General features: G+C 43.2%; 1 protein-coding gene across 1 annotated transcript in view; it reads right to left on the bottom strand.

Annotated features, from left to right (window-relative positions):
- rnf220a (ring finger protein 220a) overlaps positions 1 to 24065 on the bottom strand; it is a gene marked incomplete at its 5' end in the record, with an annotated part of 163381 nt that overhangs the window by 14231 nt on the left and 125085 nt on the right. Inside the window, 7 exons of the mRNA XM_083991264.1 lie at positions 6364 to 6478; positions 6837 to 6892; positions 7908 to 8100; positions 16525 to 16651; positions 18682 to 18806; positions 21276 to 21318; positions 23867 to 23962. Coding sequence (XP_083847390.1) covers positions 6364 to 6478; positions 6837 to 6892; positions 7908 to 8100; positions 16525 to 16651; positions 18682 to 18806; positions 21276 to 21318; positions 23867 to 23962 — 755 coding nt within the window. The remainder of the gene's footprint in view (positions 1 to 6363; positions 6479 to 6836; positions 6893 to 7907; positions 8101 to 16524; positions 16652 to 18681; positions 18807 to 21275; positions 21319 to 23866; positions 23963 to 24065) is intronic.

Below are 24065 nucleotides of genomic sequence, written 5' to 3'. Positions count from 1 at the left end.
TCTCCCCTTATAAGCCCTGAGCTTGTAAAAACCCATTTAGCCTTGATTAGCCCGCTACCTTATAAAGCAGCAGTGGACTCTGGCCTGGAAGGGACTGGACGGGGGTTGTCCCTCAAACATGGCTCCGTCTTTCTTTTACCAGCTGCAATAAATTTGTCAACCAAACTCTAAAGAACCATGACTGAAAAAAGTTTTACTCATATAACACTACTTTACTCAATTATCCCTCCATCCCTCTCATGAATATTCATTTGCTATGTCTAATTCATAGAAAACCACATTTAAATAGTTGTTCTTTTCCCAGAGTGATACAATGACATGTTAATTTATCTTTATGCGGCTGTGGCCATCTCAACAGGGGAACAGGGAGGTAGAGGAGGAGGAGGAGCGAAGATTTAATGGAAGTAAAAAGAAGAACAGGATGATTTCACAGGGCTAAGGAAAGGAGAGACAACTCTCTGGGGCTAAATGTGACACGCAGAGAGATAAATAGCCTCTCAACCAGCAGGAACCACAAGTAAAAAATCCTTGAGTTTAAGGCTTTTATGCTGTTTGTGTGTGTCACTGATTTAAGCTGGCTCAGGGGTTTTCAACCTTCGCAGTCTTGGAGCCAAAACAGGAAAATTTATTTCACTCTGGGACCCTGGCTCAGAAAACATCGCCGTGTTATTTTACAGGAACAAACTAACCGTTCAACTTGGGTTACAACTTAAAACATAAGGTATTCCAGGGTCAAGAACTCTACAGTGCTGGTCTGTGTGAACTGGCTGCTACGCCGAGCGCAACAACGTTTCCATGAACATGAGTCCCAGGAACATAGAGACAGGATTTGATCTGTTTGAATTTGATTGTTAAAGCAGAATAGAGTCAGAGACACGGCAGCTTCATGTTCTGATGAGCAGTACAGTGAGAGAGTTTAGCATATTAATGATTCAATGAAATGTACCTTTTGATGGGTGGTTAATTAGCAGCAACAACCACATGTGTATGGTATTCCTCCATTTGTTTGTGTCTTGTGTCCATTATGAGATATTCACAACCTGTATGTTTAGACCCTGACCATCATTGATAGTCCAATACGGAAACATGTTTTTTGACACATGATCTAACAAATAAATAAATAAATAAAATTGCACTGTCATTATATTTATTCACCCTTTCAATACAAATTAATTGAAAAACTGACCACTGATATCACAATCGCTGTATCTGCCAAAATACTGAGGGCCCATCTTAATCTACGCTGATAAAAACAGAGCAAGGAGTAATAAAAATATGACGAGAAGCTTGTTAACTTGGCTGAACAAATATATTTATTCTGCTGAGCTGGAAGTGAAGACCTGGAAGTCTCCGTATGTGCAGCAGAGCTGTGGTGGTTGTTCTGCGCTGTGTGTTTCACAGTGTTTGTGAGGCTCGGTGGGACCAGCCCTCCAGCCTGGCTATAGGTTCCACTGACCCTGTGGCCTTGATCTGAAGACAGGGCGACATAAAGCTGGAGCTCCCAACACTGAAATACAACCCCCCCGCCGCCTCCCCATCCGCACGTTGTTACTGCCCTGTTGAGCTTTGGATGGTGTGTACATGTTTGTGGTTGAATAAAAAAGTGATACGACATCACGTTTCAACTCATGCCTAAAAAATAAAATAAAAAAGAAGCAGGACGGAGACAGATAGATGGCTCTGCCTCCTCTCTATTTAGCGGTCTGTCCCCATGTGTGTGGGGCTATTTCTCATTTCATTAGCGCATGCGTGTGTGTGTGTGTGTGTGTGAGTGTGTGTGTGTGAGTAGCTGAAGATCTCTACCATCCATCTCAATCAGCCCTGTGTCTTAATCTACTGTCTACCTACATTTCAGCCTCACTCAGCTTACCTCTCAACACAGTGACAAACTAATGAAAAACACTGCAATTAATGGAAAACATATATATATACACATATATATGGTATATGTATCTAGCAAACATTTATCCACCAGGTAGGAAAAATAAAATGTCTCACATGTATGTGCTGTGAAAATGGCAGCAGTAAATCTCTTTAGAGCATCATTCTCTGCTGCACCCTGTTAACCGAGGCCTTAACTACACTGACACACCATGATAAAACATTTAAGTCACTATTGATTTCCCCTGCCTCAGCCCCGATATGTGTGTGTGGAGGTCTCAGATGGCAAAAGGGAAGGGATGTGTGTGTGTGTGTGTGTGTGTAGGGGGGGGGCATCTTGTAAATGCCCAAGAAAAATTGAGACGGAGGACTGGAAGAAAAGAGAAATGGGAACGCGAAAGAAAAGAGAAAGAGAGAGAAATGTGGCTCAGGGCCAGAACAATAAAGAGAGGAAGGAGCGAGGAAAAGGCAAGAGACTGGGCAGAGTGAGCTGTGTGTGTGTGTGTGTGTGAGAGGCTGGTGGGTGGAGGGAAGGGGTGAGGGGGGTGGGGGGTGGGGGTAGAAATCTAGCTTCATCACTTCCAAATTGAGGACAGATTCAATTATTTGCAGAAACCACATGGAAATCTCTGCATTGTTCCAGCTGGAGCACCAAATTTGGCAGCAATCGCATTGGCGGCATTGGAGGGGCCATTTATCTTGGAGGGGGGAAAAGAGCGTCTCAGGCATTGTACGTGTGTGTGTATGTATATGTGTGTGTGTGTGTGTGTGTGTGTGTGTGTGTGTGTGTGTGTGTGTGTGTGTGTGTGTGTGTGTGTGTGTGTGAGAGAGAGCTCATTTATCTTGCAGGGGAATGAGCAGGGGAACGAGGACGCCCCGGGAGGCGACCAGATCATTACCCATCTGGGATCAGAGACAGAGAGAGAGATTTCACTAACGCTGCCCTGTGTAAAGGCCCCCCCCCCCCCCACACCCCCACCACACACACACACACACACACACACACACACACACAATGTATCAGTGTAACGAAAGGAGACAAATCTCATTTTCATTTGGGGACGGAGGGACACAGAAGCTCCACAAATATGGGCATTTACAGCGAGCGGAGAGGAGTGAGGCAGGGGATTGTTCCAGCCAGCCAGCTGACTGCTTGTTCCAATGCAATCATTCAGCATCTCGTTGCCCCCCCTCCTCCCCCCTTAAATGGATACTTAGATTAAGGCATGTTCTGCTCCAGGTGGCCCCTAAGACCTCAGCGAGAACATCATGTTGTAACACCCACACCCACACGTTTGAGCCATAAAAAAGTCATAAGTTCTGATTGTCTGAAGACAAATTAATATTTATGCTTCTCAGGGTGAAATTCGGCTGCAGGACGTAAAGTGATGCAATTGAAATTTTAAGAGATTCAGATATTATTCCCCTGCCATTATTAGTCTGATCTTATGTGTGCTCTGTCTTGAGTTTCCAGTAAGTGCCATTTGCCAGCAGTGACCACTTATCACAACCAGATTAAAGGTGCCACCTCCTCTGACACGATGAAGACTGTTCTTCGCTGCTGCTGCTGTTCCTTAGATTTGATTTATTTCATCCTGACTTGAATTGAAGTTGTGGACATTTAACTAACTGTAGCTAATCCATTATCTGAGTCACGTGTATAGCCACATATGACATGTGATCATATGATTAGTTGTGTACATGGCTGGACAATGCACCTGTCACATATCACGGATCACTGCGATATGCTGAACCACTACTTATAATATTTAGATTTCCCTTCTTGAAGTTTTATATTAAGTTGGTAAAATTTATAAAAGTGTGTTGCAAAGGTTATGTAATAGATTTGGTTGGAATGCCCTTTAGTGGACAAGGGACATAATAATAAGATGGTATATGTGTATGAGTGTGTATATAATGAGCAAAACAACAAAAAAAATCTAATATAATTTGAATATTTAACACAAGAAGCATTTGAAATTCTAATCTGATTTGAGGGAAGATTGGCAGGCAGCCCTAGTCACTGCATCCTATTGACGCTCTGTCTGTGTTATTATCATGTTGATGCTTCTCTCGGATGTTTAATCATTCACTCAGTTTCCAAACTGTGCCATAACCAATCTGATATTGCTAAGTTTGTATGAAGTATTCCTTCAGACAGTGCTGTTATTTACTGATGAGCTATATGAAAGTCCTTTAATTTGAAAGTTCAGCAGCTGCCACAGTTCGTCCCACCTTGGATTTCCCTGGTTTCTTGCTGTTCTGCTCCAGTGGAGAACTGGTACATGAGCTGCTAGACCAAACGTCAATCATAACGTCCTGCTATATCACAGAATGTATTTAGAAACATTACCTGTTGGTATAAAGCTGCTTTTTTCCCCCTAGCCCCTTACCCTAACCTTAACCATCCAAAACAAACACCTAACCTTAACCATTACTCTTAACCTAACTTAAACCTCATTATAACCTAAAGTCTTAACCCTCAAACAGCCCTTGGAAAAAGTGAGCGGCTAAAATGTCCTCACTCTGTTGGTTAAAAACTCTTTCCGGTCCTCACAAAGTAGTAAGTAGAAGAACACACACACACACACACACACACACACACACACACACACCTCTTGCCTTGCAGGGCTGTTTCTGATCAATACACCTCGGGCTGCTCTGCTTCTTCACCAGTTATCTGTGGTGCTGATATTGATATTTAATATGAGGAACACACACACACACACACAGCTGATTGATTCATTTAAATGAAGCATTTATCACATGCAGCCATCCCAGAGGTAACAGGGGACGTGTTATGTAAAGTTATGACCACGCAGGCTGCAACTGCTTCTAAAGTAATATCCCAGTGTGTGTAAGCTCCAATAACCAGAGTGTGTCCTGGGCTGACTGGTCAGCAGACCGCCTGGCCTCTGACTCACACTGACTGCAAAAACAAGGGCTTGGGATGGAAGGTAACAAGCAGAGAGCAGAATATTGACCCCAGCTGTGTGTGTGTGTGTGTATGTGTGTGTGTGTGTGTGTGTGAATGCAATTGCAAGAGGAACAATGACAGGAGAATATGCCAGACATGCAAAAGCAACGAATCAGCCAAATCCCTCTCTCTGTCTCGTTCTCACGATGAGCTGACCTCTATTACGAATGCAGGGGATGGTGTGTGTGTGTGTGTGTGTGTGTTTGTGTGTGTAAAACTGTTTACTTCTGGCAGAATATGGATGAGGAGATGGAAATGAGGGACCTACAGAGCACCGGCCTTTAACACAGGGTGTTCTGATGGATACGGTTGTCTGTGTGTTTGAAACCTAACCAGACACAGAACAGCCAAGAGAGTTAAAACAGCTGGAACTTCTCATACAATCTCATTCAGTTGCTAGTGTTAAATAAAGAGGGAATCCACTGATTTATTCCATTAGATGAGGAATTTAACTCAGATTCAAATGTCTTGGTCTTCAGCAAATAAAACTGTTCAGAAACGTACAATTGAGTACAGTTTTTCATCAACAGTCTCTGTATTTCCCTCTAAAACAACTCAGTCTCTTAACGTTCCGTTATTATCTCATAGTGTGGTGAATGTGCAGCTCACAACTTGTCCACCAGAGCGTTGTGGAGTTGTTGGATTGTGTATTTGATGAGTTTGATGGGGGGGAAAAAAAAAAGTAGCGTAGCTCTGAGCAGCTCACGGCTCTGCTCCGCCGTTCTAAAAATAGCTTGCACCGACAATTAAAGGTAACGAACCTACTGCTATGACTATAGGGGTTATGGCAATGGGCCAATTTGCCAAAATGTTGAACTATCCCTTTAAATAAATAGGAAATCCAATGATTTATTCCATTAGATGAGGAATTTAACTCAGATTTAAATGTCTTGGTCTTCAGCAAATAAAACTGTTCAGAAACGAACAGTTGAGATTTTCTCAATAAGAATCATTTTGTCACATTTAAACAGTCTGAGTCTCATCACTGCTGAATAACATGTGATAAGAGTTTAACATTATGTATCGTATCAATGTGTGTGTGTGAAGTGTGCTGAGGCCGTGAGTGTGTGCACCACACACTGTTTGTTGGACAAAGATTTGTCCTGACGCTGGTGTGTGTCTGCTCGCTGTTTGTGTCTGTGTCCACAGTAATGATTCCTGGACAGCTGTGTGCTCTAAGAGAACACTACTGCAGAGGAAATCAATACCTGTAGAGACCCTCCCTGTCTCACACACACACACCAAACACACACACCAACCAACAACAAAATCCCCACAAACTATATCATTTATTACTCTCCAAGTCGACAACTCAACAGAAAGTCATAGACCACCATGACTGTGTGTGTGTGTGTGTGTGTGGTCTGATCTAACACTGAAACTGGCAAACCTGACAGAGTGATTGTCTGCCTCAGCTTTTACTACCATGTAGCACTGTGTGTGTGTGTGTGTGTGTGTGTGTGTGTGTGTGTGTGTGTGTGTGTGTGTGTTTTTGGGGGACCTACTTTTCGATCTCACTGTTTTTACAGGTGCGCGGGGCGCAGGAGGAAGAGCAGGAGGAGGACGAAGGAGTGCTGGGGTCTGTCTTGCTGCTCTCCCCGTTGCTTGTTGAAGGCATCTCTGTGGACGCACACGACGACACTGTGGTTACTAACACAGCTCATGGCTCTAATATTACAACTCAATGACTTTTACTGTGAAAAAGAAACTGACAGGCTGAGATTGATATAAATCCCCTGTGGTGTAGTCAAATGATAAGGTACTTGTATAACTGACCCTAAAAACAAAAAAAAACACTGAAACACTTAAATTAGGGATCTTAATCAGAAAACAAATAAAGTAATTATTTGAATCATAAATCAAATTTAAAAAATGACTTAGAGTCGTACTGGTTTTTAACCCAAATTAGATATGAAGACGGTTTTGATGTGACATGTGGACTCTGGTGTGTTTAAACTGTTTTCTTGTCTACACTCACCATCACTGGCCCATTTGGAGAACTCAGGCGTTATTCTGTTAGAAGGCATCCCACCACTGAGCACAGAGACACAAACAGATGTATGAGCAACACAGCAGAACACAGGAAGTGATTTGTTGATTTATTGGATAAAGGTTGTAGGATACAAGGAAAGTTTTCTCCTGGGCTCAGAGCAGAGCAGAGTGACTGACAGACCCGTGTTTCAGACCAAACACTCTATAGAAGTGATTCCCGTCGGAAGATACAACTATTTAAGACTTAGATTAACACAAATATTCCGCTAACTTCTGCTTTAAATTTGTTTATAGAGCAGAGCCTCTCAAATATGATCGTCAGTTGTAAGTCGTTGAACATATCTATATTCGAACACATCACCTTAGATTCGGTAAATGGAATATATATGAGTCTCTTTTTTGACATATCTACACTTAAAGCAGAAGTGAGTGATCCGGTGGTTTTGGCTAATGCTGCGTTCCAGGCAGGCTTTTGAAACCGTAAATTACAGCTTCAAGTCACAACTTACGACTTTGTAGCGTTCCAGGCAACCCACTCGTGTTTCTCCAACCTGTTTTACCTGTGAAAGTCACTATAACGGCCACTCGTAACTTCCGACCGGTGAACTCGTACCAGATCGAACTGGTACGACTTCACAGGTCGGAAAAACACGAGTTACGAGTTGCCTTGAACGCACCATAACAGTCCTCGTCCCTACGTCACCACATTCACGGCGTTCCTTGGCTGCACACACAGCCCTGCATGCCGTTCTCTCTCCTCATTGGATAAAACTTGTAGGATACGAGAATTGTTTTCTCCTGGGCTCAGAGCAGAGCAGAGTGACTGACAGACCCGTGTTTCAGACCAAACACTCTATAGAAGTGATTGCTGTCGGAAGATATAACTATTTAAGACTTATATTAACACAAATATATCACTTACTTCTGCTTTAACTATTCCAAATAACAGAAAAATAAGCACCAAAGTGGACAGTTAGTGAAGAACTGAGTTGCAGCCCGGAACAGTGCTGTACGTTCTGCTGGTTTAACCGTGTTGTGTTTCGTTGTGTGTCCATACTTGAGCACAGCTCCTCGTAGCGCCTCCCTCTCTCTGGCCTCTCCCTGGTCCTCTCCCGCTCCAGAGCAGGGGATGACGTCGGCCTCGGTGTACTGGGCTTTGCCGTACTCCAGGGTGTCGTCCCCGTCCACGTCGAGGTCGGCGTCGCTGTCTGCTGCGCTCTCCTTGATGTTACATGTGGCGAAACCTGTTCCTGTGAGAAGAGAGACATGTTCAGCATTACTATGATTATAAAGGACCAAGTAGGATACAATGAATCGGCCTATTTCACGACTTCCGGGTTTAAGTACTTCCGGTTTCCGTTACAGGGTAAAACTACTTCCGGTCGCGGAAGCGCAATGGCTGAATCCAAAAATAAAAGCTTCTACTGCACCTCAGTCAATACATCCATGACCTCAGTGTACAAATTCTAGACAAAAACAGCCGTACTTGCATTTCCATGAGTTTCTGAAAGAAAGACCTGAGAAAGAAGTGGGTTTTGGCTGCTGCTAAAAACCAAACAAACAGCATAGACCAGCAGCATTTCCATTTTGTTTAGCTTGCTTTTGAACGGCAAAATATTAAAACTAAACACTGGTTTACAACCGTTACTGAATTACTGTATATCAATGTCAGTTCTCCAACAAAATCTTCTTGCTTCAAGGTTTTATTTGTCACTGTCCAAATGGAAGATTAGCGGCTAATCATTAGCCTACTGTAATAATGCCATACATAAAACATATTAAGCGGCAATATGTATTTAATCATCAAAGATGTTCACTCAAACCCACATTATTTGAAACAACCTTCAAACCACACACAGCCAGTACCACTACTAAGCATAAAGTCCGTTAGCTTAATGCTAACTAAGCATAACGTCCGCTAGCTTAATGCTAACGACGGGCTAACAAATTAGCATCGCTATCGCCGTTCAGCAGCAACTGACAGTGATAGCAGTAAAGCTGCTAAAAGTTTTAATTAAGCAATATCACACTCGAGGTCGTGCTGTTGTACTGTATATCAGCACGGCTGTGATTCGGTCAGATAATCCCACCGTGCTGATATACAGTACAACAGCACTCCCTCTCGTGTGATATTGCTTTTATACAACAGTGCTACGAGCGCATTTTTAGAACAGTAATAAACTACAAGAGATTATGATTTGTTTGTTTATTTAATCATTTATTTGGCTCCGCCAACAGAAATAGTTCCGTAACTGGAAGGGAGACAAGGCTGTTGCCAGGCAACACATAAACAGTTCATACTAGCTTGCTACTAGCTACAAGCTTCTCCACCGAGCTGCTTCCAGTGCTGGTTCTGGTTCTGAGCCCGTGTCTGATTAGCACCGCAGCAACAGGACCAGCATGAAGACACAGAGACGTTATCGATACCGTATTACATTTGTTTATCTGCTATGTAATCAATATAAACACAGTTGAAGCTAAGTAGCTGAGCTACGTGGCTAACAACAGCTAATGCTAATATCAAAACACATCACCGTCAAAACGTAGTTGCCCCCGCGGCGATTTTTTTTCCAGCCGGGTTTAGTAGAGATTTATCTCCAATTAGACGGACCAGGTCAGGTCCAGGTTTTAATGTTTAGGTCCGTTTATAACAGTAGCAGCAGCAGCAGCAGCAGCAGCAGCAGCAGCAGCAGCAGCAGCAGAGAGATGGGGCAGCTCCTGTATGGGGAGCGTAGCTCTGACTTAGCTCCTCTCCAGCTGAACAGCGGAGTGATTATGTCTGTGAAAAGTCCCAGTGCTGTTATACTGTATATCAGCACTATGGAATGTCTCGTTGTCCAATCAAATTGCTCGGTTGGGACCGGTCGGAACTAACTGTTGTATAATATTCTTTAATGCGAGGAAGTCGCTGTTAAATCCCCAGCCTGTTGTCAGTTTATCCAGATGTTGCCTGTTAGGAAATGTGCTTGTTTTGGGAGAAATGCAGAGGGAGCAGCGACCGGGGGCTAGTAGGCAGATGCTCGTAGCTACATCCATGTAACTTTATCCACAGGTTTTTAGAGGTTTACCGCTGACTGGTTAAACTTTTTTTAGGAGATTAATGTTAGTCTCACTGATGAAATCTTTTGTGGCGGTCGTATCAGTATTATTATTATCAATCGCTCTAGCCGCAGCTGACCGGACCGGATGTAGATTTACCCTGTGTAACGTCACTTCATAATCTCGTGAAATAGGCCTATCGGACCAAAAAGACTAAAGACTAAAACAGGCTAAAGGCTAAAGTGTGTGTTAACTATATCCCCCTAAATTCAGTTCAGCCAACCTCGAGGAAAGTGAGGAGAGGAGGAAAATTTGGTCAGAAAAAGAGGGTGGAGAGAGAGAAAGCATTTAGACATGGGGTGAACAGATGAAGACGGACACTTTACCCATCATCCTCTGAGAGGGATGGAGGAGAGAGAGAGATAAACCCAGTGATGAACGCTCAGACCAGCCCTCGCCGCTGCCTGACTGCTCCCTTCAGCTCCACTTAGCCACACAGCCGCCTATGTGTGTGTGTTTGTGTGTGTGTGTGTGTCCATCACTTTGCCGCGTCTCCTCAGTGTTTGTTTGAGACTGTCTGTCCCTCTGTCACTTAGGCCCAGTCTCACCAAGCCCTTCAAGCTGTGTGTGTGTGTGTGTGTGTGTGTGTGTGTGTGTGTGTGTGTGTGTGTGTGTGTGTGTCACTAGTTGGGTTTCCATCCAAGTCGTATCGAATTTAAAAGCGGATTTTGTGAAAATGCGCAAAAAGCAAATGCGAATTTCGCAGTTTTTGAAAATGCGAATAAAAAAAGGTGGATGGAAACGCAACTACAGTGTCTACCTGGCACTAACACCATGTCTATCTACACACAGTCAGGTGTGTGTAGGAATGTTAAGGTGTATATGTCACTCACACCCTTACTTTTTAAACAATTAAAGGGAAAGTTCAAAATTTTGGCAAATTGGCCCATTGCCATAATCCCTATAGTCGTAGTAGGAGGTTCGTTACCTTTAATTGTCGGGGCAAGCTATTTTTAGAACGGCGGAGCAGAGCCGTGAGCTGCTCAGAGCTACGCTATGGAGGCTCATTATGGGATTTCTTGGTTTCCCTCATCAAACTCATCAAACACACAATCCAACAACTCCACAACGCTCTGGTGGACAAGTTGTGAGCTGCACATTCACCACACTATGAGATAATAACACAACGTTACCACACAGAGTTGTTTTAGAGGGAAATACAGAGACTTCTTGCTGAAAAACTGTCCCTGAAGGCAACGCGCATCAGCGGTTTTGCAAGAATTTACCTCTTGCATGAATTTTCAGTTAAACTGAGGTTGTGTGTGTGTGTCTACCTGTGACAGCCATCTTATTTACACCTATCCCAATTTCTACAAGCTCTCAGTTGGACTAGTGTGATGGATGTGTGTGTGTGTGTGTGTGTGTGTGGGACCCAGATACAAGCTAGACAGTTGACTGCCATCTTATTTAAACCTGTCCCAGTGTGTAGGTGTGTGTTGCGAGACTAGACTCCCTCTTAACAGTTGGTCTCGGTGCACTGCGGCATCCCGCTGCACTGGAGCGTCTTTGTCAAAGTGCAAATCAGCTGTTAGGTCTCGTCTCCGAGCTTGGTGCAGGACTGAACCATCTGCTGCTGCTGCTTCTGGTTTCAACCTAACTGATTCATTTCACTCTTACTCTGGGAAAAAAAAACGAAACTAAAAACTGAGCAGAGAGAATGTGAACGACTGAAAGCTGCTGTGATAAAACACGCCACCAACGCTAAGCCGTTTTACAACAGGCCCATGGTTTTTAGTGATCAAATAAAAAGGACCTTTTAACTTTTATTTGGTCTCGGCGGCGGAGGGGAACATATGGGAACAATGGCAGCACAGTGTAAATCTAGCAGCCTGTTAGCTCTGTGCAGCTACTGAGGCGATAGCTTTTCAGAGCTCATGTTCCTGCTGAGCTCTGACATAATGACATGTCTGCTCTTCCATGGATTGTTTCCATATCTGCAGTTTGAAAGTTCATTGTTTCTGGTACAAATATTATTTCTCCCAGGCATATCAAATATTAACATTATTCTGACGGCACCTGTCACAATTCTGTCAAACACTTTTGCTACTTATTTATTTAATCTCTGAATGGACCTTAATTGGACGCCTCTAAAGCTGTAACAACTAGTTAATAAATTGATTCGAAATTCAACTACAATTAACATGATGATTAAATATAACAATTGAGTATATAATTTGCAACTGCAATAAGCATTCTGTGTGAATTTAACAAAGAATGGAATTGTAAACTTAAAATATTTGGTTTTGGGCAGTTTTGAATAAATCTCTTTGTGCTCTGGAAAAATGTTTTCTGTTTTGCTTTTATTCACTACCAGTGTTTCCCTGAACACATTCAGCAGCAGCAGCTTATCTCCAGGGCGACTTGGAGTCACTGCAGCCTCTACTGTCTCAACCACATAAAGCAGCAAACTGCACCAAATCATGTTGACAGAAGAAGAAGCGTCGATAGGATAGGTCACTCTGCTCATTGAACGACTCGATATCAAAATCAACATGTCAGTCTTTTTAATGTACCGGCCCTTTAACGATGAATACGATGCTGTGTTTCACTTTGAAGCTCATTTTCACTTGGTCTGATGTATACACACTGTACATAGTACCTGTGGTGTGTTCACTGCAAGTGTGTGTGGCCCGTTAGCTCTGCTCTGCTCTGTGTGTGTGTGTGTGTGTGTGTGTGTGTGTGTGTGTGTGTGTGTGTGTGTGTGTGTGTGTGTGTGTGTGTGTGTGTGTGTGTTCCTACTGCTCTTACCTGTCCCTCTAAGCAGTCTTGGCAGGCCAATCTAATCTGGCCAGGGAAAGGTCAGCCCCACTCTAACTGCCTTTCACTCACATTTTGCCCCAACCCCCCCCCCCCCCCCCCCTTTCCTCGTAATTTCTCCTTTCCTCACCTCCTTTTTTCTATGAACCTTTATTCTTTCACATTTCTTCCACCTTTCCATTCTTCTTCTCTTCCCTTGACAGTTTCCTCCCTTACTTCTCCTCGCTCTTCTCATGTATCACTTGTTCTCTCTCTCTCTCCTGTACCGGTCCTGCTCAATGAACTGTTTCCTCTCTTTTCTGCTAGATAAGACAGGATCAATACACACAGACACACATCCTGGTCCATCTTATTATCATAGCCAACTCCTGCATATCGTTAACTCTGAACATGCTAACTACACGCCTTATCGTCAGGGTTACATGCTCATCAGGCTGACTGGGGAGCCCGGATCGGCACCATCGACCGACCTCGGCGACATCCCGTTACCATAGTAATTATCGGGACCCCCCTCTAAGAAGCGGAGGAGAGCGGTGTCAAAGGTCATCGCACATCTTTCTGCCATTTACAGGTCACAGGGAGAGAGGGAGAGAGACACAGACACAAAGACATGAGACGGCCATCTTTGAAGTCCGTTTACAAAGAAGAGATTTCTCCTCTTTCTCGCTCCCTCTGGGCCATCTCAACCTGCAGTAATCCCTCTCTTCTTCTGCTCTGTCTCTCAGGACGGCCTCCTATCACACCCTGGGATCTGTTTGTCTCTCCATCTGTCTGTCTGTGGCTACACTCACATCACTTCAGCTATTTCTCTTCTCTTCTTCTCTAAACTTCAGTTACAGCTTGTGTTCTCAAGTTTGGTGATGATGTCACAGCTAACACAAATACAGAACACTAACATGTACATAAAATAAACATGTAGTGTGTTTATATATAAATAAATGCACTTTCAAGACAGACTAACACAATCAGGATGGAAAACAACAATTGCAAGTGTGGATGATTCTGGGCCCTCGGCAGAAAAAACGCTCGCAGTGCTTCTTTTTTTTGTCGCAGCGCTCAGAGTTGAAATCTGTTCAACTTTCGGAACAGCGCGACGCTCCTCAAGCGGCTCGGATGTGAGACGACTCGTTTTGTAACCTGGTTACAGCAGCATTCGGAGAGAGAGAGCGCTCCAAAAGCCCCTGATTTCTTATAAATGCACTGATTAAAAAGAGGCTATTTTCACTCCTATTAGTGATGGTAAAACTGCTCCTACTGGGTTAGTAGTGGATATAAATGAGTTTACAACTTTGATCTATGACAAATTTAACTGTGAAATTAGGAGTTATTATTATAGACATTTTGGTTTCGATCATCTTGTAAAACAGATGGTTTTGTATGTACTTGGAGGATTTTAATCATAAGCTTGTGCTGTGTGTCTTCTCTCAAAACTTTATTTTGTTGTCAAACAGCATCCTGATGAAAATTAAATTCCACCATTTTATATTTTTAACTGTATTTTTTGGTGAGGCTTCCAGTACTACTCATAAAGAAATGCTACTCACTCAGTGCCTCAAAGCTCTTGAATTAGCACTAGCATCAAAAAGGTTTCAAATAACCCCTCGTACTATCATAACTGGTGTAAATCCAGATGTTTCTTCTACGTGAGGACATTTTAATGCATCCTGAAAACTTATGGAGTAAAATCTAGTGACTTTCCAGCTCATGAAACAGAGACACAGTCCACTAGAGGGATAAAGACAGCCCAGTCTGGGCCGGGCGGCTTCTTTCAACCTGGCTAAGCTGGTGCGAGACGCAGGGAAGTCTTCTCTCACACCGACTTGAATCATGAACTGATCTTGTTCGATTTTTCCCCCTCTCCCTTTTCCTCCCACCCTCCCTCCCTCTCCCTCTCTCTTCCCCTCTCCCTTGAAGGGGCCCTCGTTCCTTCTGCCTTTCTTCCTCCTGGTCTCAAAGGGAGGGAATGATGGTGGACACTTCACAGAGGGATCGGCCGTCCCTTCATCCCGCCGGCCGAGGAGACCCCCCTGCAACATCTCTATATCCGTCCAGCCTGCCGAGAGAGAGCCTGCCGGATTCAGCGGCGCGTGTTAGAAGCGCAGAGGAGCTTTCAAGACCAAATCCACCTTCTGAGCCTCCTGCCCAGTGTGTGTGTGTGTTTCAAGTGGCTCTCCCCAGGCCACCTCAGTTATCTGTGTCACATCACAAGGCGCCCTATTAGAGCGCGGCAGAAGGGTCCTGTGTCTGCTCGTTTAACGATGTGAAAGAGAGACGACGGACGGATGGATGGACGGGTGGAGAAGAAGCCACCTCCCCCCCCACCAGCTCCTCTTTAGGGCGGCGGGTTTAGTTGAGATTTCAACATTGATCTGTCTTGTCTCCTCTCTCTCTGGCTTGCAGAGAGGGAGGGAGGGGAGGGGGAGCAGAGGGAGGCAGGTGAGGCTCAGCGTGTGTGTGTGTGTTTAACAACGGATCGAACACGGAGAGAAGGAGGAGAGCAGGAAGAGGGACAGATGAAAGGAGAGGCAGAGCCCAGAGAGTCTGAAAGAGCCACTTGGAGATGACGACGGCTCTTCACCTCCGTCGGTGCACTTCTTCATGGCTCACAACTAAAGCCACAATGGGCGGCCGTTCAGCAGCTCCAAACACACAACTGCAGGTATTCCAGCAGTTAAATGGAAATATAAAAAAATCAGTTTGAAGCACATTAGTTGGCTTGACCTTTGAGAAAAATTCTATTTCTTCATGACAATAAGTAATGCTGTTAGAAGTCACTGTAACACACACTTTGATTCATCATCATCATGTACTACAATTGACACAACAGTTTACTGTACTTTTCAATTTTAGATTCATTCCGTGAGGGAAAGTTGCTCATCTGAATTTGCTGTTAGAGCAAAAGTAAATATCACCAGCTAATATTGGTGATTACACCCAGTCCTCCTTTTACTGAAATTCATGCGTCCTTGCATACGTTTCTGAAGCAATTTGAAGGCCTAGTGAAAACTAATCAATAAGATTGATGGTAGTTAATTATTAAACACCATGAGCAGCAGCAGCTTCACTGCTCCATCTGTGACTTTTTAGGGCTGGGCGATAAAATGACAACAATATATATCGCAAAATAACTTTTCCTTAATAGAAATATGAGATGCGGTCGATAGGTTTCATTCATCCATGTTTTGACAGACAACACGATATTATTGATATTAAAACATACTGAAATTATACGTTTGAGAAGCGAAACCAAAGAAAGAGTGAAGTGGGAGCAGTGCAGGTGTGGAGAGTCACAGAGCAGCTGCTGTGCTCCCCAGTGACCAGCTCTCCCATCCACTTCTATAATTGCATTCCTGGGCTCACACACACACACACACACACACACGTACACACACACAAACACAGACCGGTGACCAGAGGGGTCAATTGCCCAGCTAAATGTGTTTTCCTTCCCCTTACTAAGAGGGGTGTTCAGGGCCGGGCCGAGCCGAGCCGGGCTGACCCCCGGGCCGACCCACACTGCCACCGGACCACAGGCACCGTTACGGCTCCCTGGTCAACACTGGTCAACACTGGTCTTCCTGCTCACAGTGGACAGGGGGGGGGGGGGTGATGGATGAGCAGAGAAACAAAGATGGAGATGGAGGAAGGAGAGAACAAACAGGGAGCAGGGCCGTCGACAGGTCGGTCAGTCATCTAACAAGCAGGTGAGTGGACACCTACACACACACCTGCACTGAGACAGGAAACACAACCTCTGTCTGAAAATGAAGTCATCATGTGAAACACAACGTTCCCGGTGTTGTATGGGATGGACGTACCTCTGAAGCCTCCCTCCAGCAAAGCTGTAGCTCTGATCCTCTTCTGTCCCGCCCACTCGTACTCCTCGAAGCCCCGCCCGTTCTCTCCGTCCATGTCTGCAGAGTCATCGTCCAGCGCACCCTCACGCTGACACACAAACACAAACAAGGGCACATTAATTACAGTAAAAAGAAGTAAAAGCAGCCTTTTTTTTTTACCTTCTGTCACCTACAGTGAATGATTCTACTGTTTGAAGTTGAATCACTGTAATGACAGATGGGCCTGGGCCAGTTTCACAAAGAGAGACTTGGTCTATGGTTCTGATATAACAGACTTATAAACAGTCTAAGATGTCTCTATTAATCTGTTGCACTGAACAGCTCTTTACCACCATTCTGTACTGTGGTATAAAATAAAACTGTGTGTTATATTTATATATAGACAGATATACACAGGTGTCACAGATTACTGTGTTACCATGGTAAAACTGAGTTGCTGTGGCTATTTTTAAGAAACAGCATCAGACTAATCTTTAAGTTAACCTCATAATGGGCCATTGCTACACACCAGTCTGAAATAACTTTGTGAAACCGGCCACAGATCTACATAGCACACGTCACCTGGACTGTACCAAACCATGTTTCGCTGTGGGACCTGCACTGTTGGCCTGGAACACACAGGAATGCTGCCCGTCTAAATCAGATTTCTTCGGGAAGGACCGTTTGTTCAACAGCTCTGGTTTGCTGTGCTTGTTGTAGCTATAATGAAGTCTAAGTTCAACCTGGAATGGTCTGAAATTGATCGGCCCAAAAACACAAACCCAAAAACAATACGCTGACGAAAATCTAAATTGTGTTTCCTATCACTTCTTTTGAGCCAAGAGTTTGCCCTCTGAAGTGAAGTAACACTTTCTGTGAGTCCATCAGATTAAACCCCTTTGAGAAATCTTAAGAGGATTCAATTCTTTAGCCAAATGCACTATTTGACAGTTCATATTTTAGAAATTCAGTGCATGATCTTGTTGCTTAAAACTGGCAGGGTGTTTTAAAAGACACTCCAGCTGCATCAATTTAAGAAGGAAATGCTAATTTTAAATGACCCTTGCCTAATGATACATCTGAGCCAACCAGTTAAGTGATGGAGAGATTTTGGGGATCTCTATAATCTACACAGCATGATGCAGTACTGATCTCTGAACACAGCTCCCAGGGAAAGGTACAGTGCAGGAGAGAGAAAAGTGTGCTAGTGAAAAAGGGATTAGTGTCTCTACAGCTAGAGTAATGGACAGCAGGAGGAGCGGTGATTAGTGGGTTTTGCCATTGGTCTAAAGACAGAAGGTGTCTCTTCAGGACAAGAGGTGCCCTGCAGCAACAGGAGAGGCTGTCACTGCTGGATGATTTAAAAAAAAGACAGGGAAGGATATTTTTGTGTTCGGGCTACATCTACTGAAAAGAAAACCTGATTGGCCCCAAACTACAGAAACTACACATGTGATTGTTTTGCTCACACTGGAGCAACATGCCAATGGGTCTGATGCATTTACATGTCATATGGGATAAACCGCAGATCTGAACATCTTATTTTCATTTCACTTTGAGGAGGTGAGCTGTTGTAATGTTGAATGTAAGAGTGAACAAACGTGTGTGTAAAGTCGACAAATGTAGGTTTAAAATATCATGATCTTCACTTTTAGGCCTTGGACTGAATTCCATTAAATTATTTAATTAAATTTAGTCAATCACTCACTGAATGTGTGTCTGGGAAAAGAAAAACTATTTGTAAGTTGAATTTCTTGTTTGTTCAAAACAAGTTTGTTGAATTATACCAGCAAAACTGATTCTAAAAAAAAGATAAAACTTGAGTGTAACGACTTACTAAAATCTAACCTAAATCTAAAACCTCAAATGACAATGAAACATGTAGTGATGATAATGTGTTAATGTATTTTAATATGCTGCATTCCAGTTGTTCAGATAGTTATTCCCATACGATGTGAATGTGTCTAGATGGATCGCTGCTGTGGCTACGGGTCGGTTCTGTTGCTACACTACAGAGGTGACTGGACAGTGTCTACAGGAGGTAAAGAGGGGAGTGGTCAGCATCTACAGGAAAAGGAAGAGTTGACAGGGCTGTCCCGACCGGCGGTAGGCGAGGCTTCTCGGCCCGGATTGTACTACCTGGATCAGGCATTGCTCCACATGTCTACTCATCTCCTCCTCGCTCCCAGCCAGTGGGGCGCTGCACAGCGGACATACCTGGCCCCCCTCCTCTGGCTTCCTCCTCTTCATCTTGCCTATACGGGCTGGGAATGGGGATTCAAAAAGAAAGAAAGACAGATGCAACTTTAAATATCAAGTTAGTTTTCAACAGATGATGAATATTTGAGGTTTCCTGACTCGACAATAGTACTAGTTTGGAGGCACAAAGTTTTGAAGGATATTCACAACAGATGGATGTGTTCCTTGACTGCATGTAACAGCCTGAGAGCATGAGAGAGGCTGAGCTGGCTAAACCTGGCTCCTCCTGAAATGTGTTGGGAAATGACAAGGGCTGCCATGTGACGGACTCAATCGTCTTCTGCCGCCCCCCCTCTCCCTCCGTTTCCTCCTCTTTCCCTCTGCCTCCCTCTTGTCTCAGCTCCCCCCAACCACACACACACTCACACACACATTTAATTAGAAATTTAACAGAGCAGAACAGCCGTCATCGCGCCCCGAGTCTCTGTCGTTTTTTCTTAACTGCAAATGGTGCATGGGGACATTAATTTTTAGCTGGCTGGGAAAGCAGAGGAGGCCAGGAGGGACTGTGGCTGGCGAGGGACAGGGGGAGAGGAGGAGGAGGACATAAGGCAATACACCATTAGTGCTGCGGGGGGGGGGGGGTTAAAATGAGAAAACGGCCTATTCCTCTTCCTCCTCTTCCTCCCCCCTCGCCAGATCTCCCCTGACGCTAATCGAGGGGAGCGTTGTTAAATACAAAAAGGGAAAGGGCCGCTAATTAGGTCCGGCAGGGATCTCTGCCCTCCCTCAACCGTTATAAACCGTTATAGCTCACACCACTATGACTCCTGGAGTAAGGGAGGGAGCCAAGTTTAAACCAAGTCTTCTTCAGCGACTTTCATGGCCTCTGACTAAAAACAAGTCATCCGTGTGTTACATCGAGGCCGAACCAAGACAACACTGTAAACTGACATGAGTGTTAAATATCATGGAGCTTTAACTGATCTTGGTTCAACCAGAAGGTCGTGTTCGAAATTCTACACTGTGGTCTGAAGCTCATGAAATCACCAAGAGGAAATAGATAAAAGACAATTCTCGACTTTCACTCTTTATGGTAAAAGTGGTCAGACTCCACTGCAAAAACTCAAATATCTTACCAAGAATATTTGTTTTATTTCTAGTCAAAACAAATCTCATTCTACTTAAAATAAGAAACATCACATAAAAATTATTATTCTTAAATTATTATTATTATTATTATTATTATTATTATTATTATTATTATTATTATTATTATTATTATTATTTCTAGTGAATATTTGTTTGAAACAAGTGAAAATGATCTAAAAACAAGTTAATTTTTAGGTGATGAGTCTTATGTTGAGTGGAAACAGATTAGTTTTGACTAGAAATGAGACATTTTGACAAGAAAAAGGACAAATATTCTTGGAAAGATGTAGAGTTTTTGCAGTGTCCAGGCAGAGTCTTATGCTGGAGGAACTACCTGGTTTTGTATAGGAAGGTGTATTGTCACCACCAAAGACAATGTGCAAAGAGAGCTGAGGTTTTGGGAGAGTATTCTGGACATAGTGTCTCAGTGATACATGACAGTGAGTGAGAACATAAAATACGGGCCTGCTGAAACTTAAACCCTGGCTCACTGAGAAGCCATGAGAGATAAACTGGAGTGTTTGAAGGCACCAGTCTCTGTCAAGTGTGCTTATTCACCATTTTAGCATTAGCATTGTATTCACAATATATTCAGATAATATTATCATATTAGATTCACAATATTTGTTTAACCTCTATTTGTTTTTAATCACTTCTTGTTCTCTATTGCAACATGGTAAGATGTGACAGTAGACAGCTGTTTGCTTGTGTTGGCCAGCTAGCAATAGCAATAAATAGCTGCTTCAGTTACCTAGAATATACTGGTCATACATGACAGACTACTGTGGGATCAGTTAGTACAAAACACACGACACAGAGTTCATAAGGTCTTGGATCAGAATAAACATGTAAATATTCCTCTACTTGTTATCACCTCTAATAACTGTGTTATCATCCAGACTGGCCAACAGAAACAACCCTGCAGCCTGGGCCACAGGTGTCAGGACTGAGATTAGTGGAGGATGGTGATAAGCATCACACACACACACACACACACTTTCTGGAACCAACTAAACAACTGGTAAAGTATGATGGACAGAGTTACTTAGTGATGTAACCATTAATGGTGGTTATGACGATCATTCATTATTCATTTACACTGATGAAAATGCTACTATGATGTATGCCTCATTATGGTAAAAGTCTTTATTTATTATTGATTTATTTTCCAAACTATTGCACTTTATCTTGTTTTTATTCAGCTAGGCTATGTACTAATATCTCCCCAGAAATGCAATAACTCAACAATAATAAACTCTTATAAACACAATAATAAACTCTTATAGACGTATACATGGAATGAAATGATGTGTTGCTGTCTAATGTAAATTAAAAAGCAACATGAAGTGTCACTCTGGAGGTGAGAAGCTATGTATACATACCATTCAATCTTGTTTGCCTGTTTGCTCGAACTCGTAAAAACGTCTGCAAGAGGAAAAGGAAAGAAGAGGAGGGATGTGTAGGTTAGACACCAGAGAAGCGTTATTCAATGTTTACAAGGACAAATAGAACTTTTCAGAAGGAGATTGCTGCGGATGCTACAGCCTGGTGTAGTGGGGCAGAGGGGCACTGTGGACAACTCAACCTACTTCTCTCTTGTTTTCGAGCTCCTCCATGTCATGGCGGCTGCAGCCACAGCTCCTTCTACAGCGGTCTGACCCGGCCTCGTGTCCACATACTAAACATCACTGCAAACTAAAGCTTCTGTCTAATTCTTCATACGGATTGAAAAGGATTGAAAGTGGCGCCCGTATCGGCAGAAACTACTCACAGCCGACGCCATGTTGGCTTGTTTTGATCACGTGACGCGCTAGTGGCGGAAGTGGGGCAACGTCACGTGTCGTTGCGGGGGTCGGCCGCTGGGGGGCGGCAGCGGGTTTCTGTTCCACAGTGACACCACACAGGGAACATACTGGACTACCACTACTACTACTACTGTTTTATCCTCCTACTGCAACTACTGTGCTTTCAAATAAACCAGTAGGCTACAAAAGGGGGAATTAAAATACAAATAGAAAAATAGAATACCAATAATAAATCATTTATTATTAACAATTATACAAATATGTTACAAAGCTTTATTATTTGGTACTTAAAGTGTGGTTTCTGCACATTTTTAGTCTTTGCCTTAGATTAGGTGTTATTGTGTTTTGTAGCTGTTTCTGACCAAACAAGTTGTATTAATACTGTGTGTGGTGGAGGAGGCAGTCTATTCTGATGAAGTTTAAAAATACTGCTGCATTCAAAATGCTGACATCATGTTAAAGCACATATTTATGAGCAGTATCATAAACACAATGTGCATTAACTGTCAAAAAAAGTAATGAATAAATAAAAATAAAGTACTAGGCTAAGCTAGGAAATGCAGCTGTCAAATGAATGTAGAGGATAAAATATTACAATAATACCATACAGCACTGGATATTATCATCCAGACTGTAGTTTGGGGGTAAATTCCTTGCATCATTAAAAGGAATGGTTGTAACATTAAAATGATTAAATAAATGATGTGGGGTCAGATTTCTCTTGCAGAATGTATGCCTCAGACCTACAGGGAGTCAAACCCGGAGGCCAGCATGTCTTTAGCTATATGTGCTGACTAAAGCATCCCCAGCTGCAGTTATGGATGCCCTCTCTTTGACACAGCAACAGTGAGCAGGCAGCAGTTCAGTCCTCTCACTGTCGGCCCATCGTCCATCAGGCCTCTTCCTCCTGTTCTGGCCCTCCATTCATCTCTTCACTGCTTCCCTCCTCTCCCCTCCCTACCAGCACTTGAGTTATAGGCCCACTTGCCATGCATCGCCACTACTACCGTATCATTATGATACACTCACTGAATGGCTGCAGATAGGTCAGGTTTTTAGAAGATGGGAAGAGGTAGAGAGGAGAAGAGCACCGAGACAGGCCGAACAGGCAGAGAGGAGGTGGCAAAGTCCGCCATTACGCTTCATTTTCAGGGTGGTAAAAAGAGTCACCATTGACTTAATCATTTGTATAATATAAGGTGATTTCAGCAGTTTCACTTAATGAGAAAATCTACTTTATCGCTATAAGGTCTTTATGAGCTGTGTCATCCTGAACGTATGGATGTAACGTCTGCATGGACTTAATAGTTCTTATTTTATGGTGTGAGGGGGGAAACCCACTTAACCCAGAGATACATCATGGCCAGAAGAATCTCCCGAACAAACTTTGATGAATACAAGAGATAAAAGCAGTCAGGGAGGGCTTTAAAGACAGCTGAGATTTAAGGAGGAATGGCCTGGTGGTCAACTTAACTGCTGAAAGAGCGGAAAAACCAAAATCTACCACCATCCCCTGCCACACATTTGTCATAATTAGGGAAATTCACAGGTTGATTCAATACTTCATGGATCTCTGGCCTCTGATGATGATAATACTGTTTACTTTGACATTACACCCAAATAAAAGTAGTATATTAGAGCCTTAGAGAGGACATATCGGTGTTTTGTCCAATTAAGTTATTTTTCTCAAGAGTAAAATAATCAAAACCATATCAGGTAATAATGACTTTAGTTCCTGTTACCACAATGTACCTGCATACTGCCCAAACCTGGAGTATTCATTTAGGTCTGCTACAGAGCTAGATGACATTTCCATGTTTATATTCATAATTACCATAATAGATACTGTAATACCATACATTATGGCCAATCAATTACAATTGACTACATGTATTAAAACAGGATGTGTGCATTCAATAAAATGTAATGAATGACTGTTGATCTTCTGGTCATCCATGACCATAAGTGAAGGTTTACCTCGTTAGGTATGATTATTCAAATATTAATGGTACATTGTCATAACATGAAGCTGACTGGCTGTATATATATTTAAATATATATATATATATATATACTGTCCCTTGACCTTATGTAATACAATACATTTCACATAAAGAAAAACGACTGTGTGTGTGTGTGTGTGTGTGTGTGTGTGTGTGTGAGGTGACCTGGTATCTGTCGGAGTGGTGCGCGTCTTCAGAGGACAGAGGCGAGACCACGGGAGACTCTCCCTCACGCTTGATGTGCACCGACAACAGCATCGACTAAAGAGAGAAAGAGAGAGAGACACATAAATAAAATGTCTTCTATATGCAGACCATCTTGTTATATTATGATTACACCTGCACTTGTCCTCACATGACAGTT

This window comes from Trachurus trachurus (genome assembly GCF_905171665.1).
Source record: "Trachurus trachurus genome assembly, chromosome: 17".
NCBI lineage: Eukaryota > Metazoa > Chordata > Actinopteri > Carangiformes > Carangidae > Trachurus > Trachurus trachurus.
Note: the sequence above shows the minus strand (reverse complement) of the source record. Positions and strands in the feature narration are given on the sequence as shown.